Below are 6,704 nucleotides of genomic sequence, written 5' to 3'. Positions count from 1 at the left end.
ACCCTAGGGTAAACTCTAAACCGTTGGATGGATCATAGTTTTTTTTTAATTTTTTTTTTTGCAACTACTACTGTTTTAATTTATTTATAGCTATTTATATTAAAAACATAATATAATTTAACAAGATTTTTTTTTTAAAGATATTAAATATGAAATACTTGAATCTTATTGGTTGGTGAACTCAAGAATAAGTCAAAAAAAAAATTATGGTCTAAAGAGAAAAATGAGAGAATATGTATACTAGAAACAAAGAAGAGAAAGTAGGAATACAATCAAATTGATCCCCAAATAAAATAGTTGTAAGCTGTACATTATGTTGGCAATAAAAGTCATCATTAATTAATGATTAATATTGTTATTAGTCTTTCAAAAAAAAATATGCATTATAAAGATAATGAATGCGACATTAGTAGCTAACACACGATATATCTAATATATGAAATATGATCATGTCTAACTAAAATATATTAACCATATGGTTGTAGGCTTGTAGTAGTGTTCAAAAAAACGCTAGTTGCTAAGTGGAAAATGATGCGATGCCTAGCGTCTATAACGATTTAGCAAACACACAGATCATTAGTTAAGTAGTTTAAGAATTTATTAACTGTAGCTATATATTATATGTATGTGATGTCTTATATTAGATATCATTATTTACAAATGATAACATTTATATTATTTTATTTTATAAGAATCTATATTATAATATATTATCATTATAGTTTTTAAATAATAATTATATATTATCTATTATTACAGTATTGTAATTGTTTAAAAGGTTTAGAAGATAATTGTCGCAGATTTATAAAGCCTAGCATTTAAGCGCCACCGAAATAATTGTCTAAAATAATAGATATATAATTCTCTCTACATTTTATAATAAATTTCATTTTAGATTTTTATTTTGTATTTAAAATGTGTCATTTTATAATTTAATGTAGTTTTGTACATTAAATCTACTTTTTACTTTTTTTTTAAAGTCAATAAAATTTTATTTAATTTTTTATTATTTGATTAATTTTACATTGAATATAAATATATTAATATTTATATATTATACAACTTTTTTAATTTTCGTGTGAAAAATATTAAAATAATACTATAAAATGAAAAATGTACTAAATCGTTTAGTTTACATGGACGATGCAACGAAGTTTCGAAACTCGGGAGGAGAAGCAAATAGAAATAAAAAAGGGCACGAGTCCCGAACCGTAATAAAAACGTAAATCAGGGGTAAAGTAGTAAAAGGAAGCATGTCCTTTTGGGAAGAACAAGTTGCTTTAAAAATGTGAAGCGAAAATAAAAAGACCCGCTACGTTCGGGTTCGGGTCAAAACAGCCATTGTCGTCCCTTCTGATTCAAATAAGAGAGAGAGAGAGAGAGAGAGAGAGAGAGAGAGAGAGAGAGAGAGGTAAGTAGCTTTCGAGCAACAATAATAATATTAGCAGCAGAGGCTCAGCTCCGCCACGTCCCTTAGCCGGAGAAATCATTTCCAGTTCCAAACAAAAAGAATATAAAAAATTAAAAAAAAACCGTTTCTCTTTCTTTTCTTTCTATTGTTTGAAGACATGTTGTGCAACAGTTGAGAGCAGTTGCATGCCCATAAAACTTCCTTTCTTTCTCATTTTCCCGATCTTCGCATTAATCATCGTACTCCTGGGATCTCAATAAACCAAAAACCCAGCTTAAAAGAAGAAGAAGAAGAAGATCTACTTGTTGAAACGACACCTTGTACTGTCGTTTTAGTTAAAGCTCGAGATCTACGTTTCCTTCTTGGCTTCTGAGCTTCTAGCGGTGGTGGGTTTTCTATAGGAATAATCAAAGTTGTTGTCTTTTTTTTTTCTTTTTAATATATACAATTTTTTGTTAATGGGAGTAAACGGTGGGTAGTTTACAAAAGTAATGAAGGAGTGGAGGATTAGGAGAAGCGGCTTTGAGGTCGGCGAGACAAAGATTGCGAGCTTATTTGGCTGATGTGTGTTCTGTAAGGAAGAAAGTAGAAGAAATCTGTTTTCTTTTTTTCTTAGGGTTTTTGGATTTGTGAAAAAGATTTGGTGGGTGGGGGGAGGTGGGAGGGTAACTACAATTAAACAAAAACAAAAAAAGTTAAAAGCTTTTTTGGTGTTTCCTCGTCAAAATTACATTTGGGCATCTTGGATCTTTGAAGAAACAAAGTTGGAAGTTTTCTTTTTAAGTTCAGAAAAAAAAAGAAAGAAAGATGAGATTGTCTACAGCTGGGTTTAATCCTCAACCTCATGAAGGTACTATACTTTCTCTCTCTCTCTTTGCAAATGTAGAAGCTTTGGATTTTTGTGGGAGTTTTTTTAAAAGTTAATTTGTGTTTTTTTTTTTGTGTAGTTACAGGAGAGAAGAGAGTTCTAAATTCGGAGCTGTGGCATGCTTGTGCTGGTCCTCTTGTCTCGTTACCTCCTGTTGGATCCAGAGTTGTGTATTTCCCTCAAGGTCACAGTGAACAGGTCTTTTTCTCCAAACCTCCCCCCCCCCCCTGCTCTTCCTTCTATCCTGCTTTTGGATTCTTTTTTTTTTTGGTTACTTAAAACATTTTTTTGTGGGGATTCAGGTCGCTGCTTCGACCAACAAAGAAGTGGATGCTCATATACCAAACTACCCGAGCTTGCATCCTCAGCTTATCTGTCAGCTTCACAATGTCACAATGCATGTGAGATACTTGTTCCATCCATGAGATGCTTCTCCGGTTGTGTTTTTTTTTTTTTTTTTTCTGTTAACCAAGAACCTGATTTCTTTAAAAATTTCAGGCTGATGTGGAGACTGATGAAGTCTACGCACAAATGACTTTACAACCGTTGAACGCTGTATGAAGACTTTTATTACATGTTATCCAATATTTTTACTTCTTCTTTTTTTTGTCGGTGTTGTGAACTGTTTACCTTGTTTTGAATACAGCAAGAACAAAAAGATCCATACCTGCCGGCGGAGTTAGGTGTCCCTAGTAGACAGCCTACAAACTATTTCTGTAAAACTCTGACTGCTAGTGATACCAGCACTCATGGTGGTTTCTCTGTTCCTCGCCGAGCTGCTGAGAAAGTTTTCCCTCCCTTGGTATAAACTCATCTTCTCCTTCACTCTGAAATATTGTTTTATACTTCTTTCCTAACCTTTTTTGATTTTCTTTGTGTGTTCTTACTTAACTTCAGGATTACTCTCAGCAGCCTCCAGCTCAAGAGTTGATGGCGAGAGATCTGCACGATAACGAATGGAAGTTCAGGCATATTTTCCGAGGTTAGCTTTCACTGAATGTCCACTAACTGAAGACCAAAGAGTCTTTTTTATTTACTCTGCTTTTTTTTTGTTTCTCTCCTTTTCAGGCCAACCCAAGAGACACCTCCTCACTACTGGTTGGAGCGTATTTGTGAGTGCTAAAAGGCTTGTCGCTGGTGACTCTGTGCTTTTCATCTGGTTAGAACCCCCCTTCTTTCAGATTTTGGTTTGCTATAAATGAAACTTTAAAATGGCTAATGTTTTTTTGTTGTTGTTAACACCACCAGGAACGATAAGAATCAGTTACTTCTTGGTATTAGACGAGCCAATCGTCCACAGACTGTCATGCCTTCATCTGTGTTATCAAGTGACAGTATGCATTTAGGCCTTCTTGCTGCTGCAGCTCACGCAGCCGCTACTAATAGTCGTTTCACCATCTTCTATAACCCAAGGTACGGTTCTTGAACCCAGCAGCTACGTGTTCTTTCGTTGCAATTTGTAAATAAATGAAATCTGTTTTTTTTTTGTTGTTCAGGGCAAGCCCTTCAGAGTTTGTGATACCTCTGGCTAAGTACGTGAAAGCGGTTTATCACACTCGCGTCTCTGTTGGCATGCGGTTTAGGATGCTGTTTGAAACCGAGGAATCAAGTGTTCGTCGGTACATGGGTACAATAACTGGCATTTGTGATCTTGATCCTACTCGTTGGGCCAATTCTCATTGGCGCTCCGTCAAGGTTCACTTCAATAACCAAAACCTTTTTGTAGACTGCTTTCTCCTATACATATGTCATCATCTTGATCATGTTGCAGGTTGGATGGGATGAGTCCACTGCAGGAGAGAGGCAACCGAGAGTTTCCTTGTGGGAGATTGAGCCTTTGACGACATTCCCTATGTATCCATCTCCTTTTCCTCTCAGGCTTAAACGTCCATGGCCTCCAGGTCTCCCTTCTTTTCATGGTATTGTTATATTTCAACACTTTGATTCATCCATCTCTTGAAGTCTTTCTTTTATATCTTCTAATCTTGTTGCCTCTCCTTTCGGTTATGTAGGTCTTAAAGAAGACGATATGAGTATGGGTATGGGAATGAGTTCGCCGCTTATGTGGGATCGTGGACTTCAGTCACTGAACTTTCAAGGTATGGGAGTTAACCCGTGGATGCAGCCTAGGCTTGATGCTTCGGGAATGCTTGGTATGCAGAACGACGTTTACCAAGCAATGGCTGCTGCTGCACTTCAAGACATGAGAGGCATTGATCCAGCTAAAGCTGCTGCTTCTCTTCTTCAGTTCCAAAACCCCTCGGGCTTCTCAATGCAACCCCCTTCCTTGATGCAGCCACAGATGCTCCAACAGCAACTCTCTCAGCAGCAGCAGCAGCAGCAACAACAACAACAACTCTCTCAACAGCAGCAACAGTCTTATCTCGGGGTTCCTGAAACCCACCAGCCTCAGTCTCAGTCCAACAATCTTCTTTCTCAGCAGCATCAAGTGGTGGATAATCATAATCCGTCAGCTTCCAGTGCTATGTCTCAGTTTGGTTCTGCTTCTCAGTCAGCCACGTTGCCGCCCCAGTCCATGACTTCTCTTCAGAACTTCTCAGACAGCAACGGAGGAAACAACAATCCAATGTCTCCGCTCCACACACTTCTCAGTAACTTCTCTCAAGACGAGTCATCTCAACTGCTCAACCTCACTAGAACAAACTCTGGTGCAATGACTTCTTCCGGTTGGCCATCAAAGCGTCCAGCAGTTGATCTATCATCATTCGGTAACAACAACACTCAATCCGTGATTGAGCAACTGGGACAGTCTCACAGCACAAGCAACGTCCCTCCAAATGCTGTCTCGTTGCCTCCATTCCCCGGCGGTGGCAGAGAGTGCTCAATAGAGCAAGAAGGAAGCCCCTCAGACCCACATAGCCATCTTCTCTTTGGAGTCAACATAGATTCATCTTCCCTCTTGATGCCAAACGGAATGTCAAACCTTAGAAGCATCGGCATTGAAGGTGGCGACTCCACCACTCTACCTTTCACAACATCTAACTTCAACAACGACTTCTCCACCGGTGGTAATCTTGCAATGACTACACCTTCTAGTTGTATAGACGAACCAGGTTTTCTACAGTCCTCAGAAAACCTCGGTTCTGAGAACCAACAATCCAATACCTTTGTGAAGGTAATAATAGTAAAGTTTCTTTTCCTTTTATCCCCAAAGTGTGCACATGATGATATAATGGGAAATGGGTCTTGCAGGTGTACAAGTCAGGGTCTTTTGGACGATCATTAGATATAACGAAGTTTAGCAGCTACCACGAGCTGCGAAGCGAGCTTGCTCGCATGTTTGGCCTTGAAGGCCAGTTAGAAGACCCTGTGAGATCAGGCTGGCAGCTTGTATTTGTCGACCGAGAGAACGATGTTCTTCTCCTCGGCGATGACCCTTGGCCGTATGTTTTTTTACTTCCTTCCCTCATCTCTCCACTTTGATCTCACCCACTCATCTAACTTTGTGGTTTTACAGGGAGTTTGTGAGCAGCGTGTGGTGCATCAAGATACTGTCACCACAAGAAGTGCAGCAAATGGGGAAAAGAGGCCTTGAGCTTCTCAACTCAGCTCCTCCATCCTCCAACAACAACGTCGTCGAGAAGCTCCCGAGCAGCAACGGGAACTGCGATGACTTTGGCAACCGGTCAGACCCGAGGAACCTCGGTAACGGTATTGCATCCGTTGGGGGTTCATTCAACTACTAGAGAAAGTAGAGAAGAAAAACCCCTTTTCTTGGTAATCAAGTTATTATGTTTTTATCAAAATAGTATTTGATCTCTTTTTTTTAGTTTTAATTACTAGTAAGTTAAAACTCTCTTTATTACTTACAAAAGGGAGCTTTGTGGAGACAAAAAACGAAAACTATGTAATAGATCTTATCTTTTATGTCGTAATACTGTAATTATAAGATCTTTTTGGTCTTTTTCTTATGTCATTATATGGGGCCGTCACTATATTTTACTCACTACTTGTTCAATTAATATCTGATAGTGAAGTGCTGTTTTGGAGCTATGTTGAGACTTTGTCTGACTCAGTGTCCCACATAGAAAGTGATATGGGTCCCAACACCCTTATTGGTTTTGTGTGAAACACTGAAGTGTTCCGACCCGCTATTTAGGGCTTTACCCTAAAATTAGATCTTGTTTTGCGTCAGCACTAAGCTTTTTCTGTTGACACGTATCGATCCCTAGTTCGTACTTGTAGGCTAAGTTGCTAGTAGGTCAATTAATATATGCTCTTAACGTTTATAGTTAGGGAGGCAAACAAATGAACAATTTGGTAGTAGGTAGGTACGTCGTTGAAGTATATAAGGAATTTGAAACGGAACTTGTAGAATTTTGTAGAATTATACTATAATATAATAACATGAATACGTAAACGTGAATAACTTCAAATTTTTGAAAAACGTCCGTCTTTTTATTT

The 6,704-nt window shown here is 38.2% G+C and overlaps 1 protein-coding gene across 1 annotated transcript; it reads left to right on the top strand.

Moving 5' to 3' along the window:
• The first annotated feature begins 1,336 nt into the window (after positions 1-1,336).
• Positions 1,337-6,216, top strand: LOC108807322 (auxin response factor 6). The gene is made up of 13 exons (XM_018579595.2): positions 1,337-2,261; positions 2,359-2,477; positions 2,582-2,680; positions 2,778-2,834; positions 2,926-3,081; positions 3,177-3,261; positions 3,348-3,438; positions 3,528-3,692; positions 3,776-3,974; positions 4,051-4,198; positions 4,292-5,415; positions 5,493-5,683; positions 5,758-6,216. The coding sequence occupies exons 1-13, from the start codon at positions 2,219-2,221 to the stop codon at positions 5,984-5,986; spliced, it is 2,706 nt and encodes a 901-aa protein (XP_018435097.1). The 5' UTR covers positions 1,337-2,218; the 3' UTR covers positions 5,987-6,216.
• The last annotated feature ends 488 nt before the right edge of the window (positions 6,217-6,704 follow it).

The sequence above is a fragment of the Raphanus sativus genome, chromosome 1 (assembly GCF_000801105.2).
Source record: "Raphanus sativus cultivar WK10039 chromosome 1, ASM80110v3, whole genome shotgun sequence".
In the NCBI taxonomy this organism is placed as follows: domain Eukaryota; kingdom Viridiplantae; phylum Streptophyta; class Magnoliopsida; order Brassicales; family Brassicaceae; genus Raphanus; species Raphanus sativus.
The sequence above is the reverse complement of the archived record's forward strand: the minus strand, read 5'-3'. Positions and strand labels throughout refer to the sequence as shown.

Excerpts from the sequence above, each read along its gene's own strand:
- LOC108807322 (XM_018579595.2), top strand. The coding sequence starts at position 2,219 with ATGAGATTGTCTACAGCTGGGTTTAATCCTCAACCTCATGAAG. Across the intron at positions 3,439-3,527 it reads GACTCTGTGCTTTTCATCTG|GAACGATAAGAATCAGTTAC; the intron begins GTTAGAACCCCC and ends TAACACCACCAG. Across the intron at positions 3,693-3,775 it reads ACCATCTTCTATAACCCAAG|GGCAAGCCCTTCAGAGTTTG; the intron begins GTACGGTTCTTG and ends TTTGTTGTTCAG.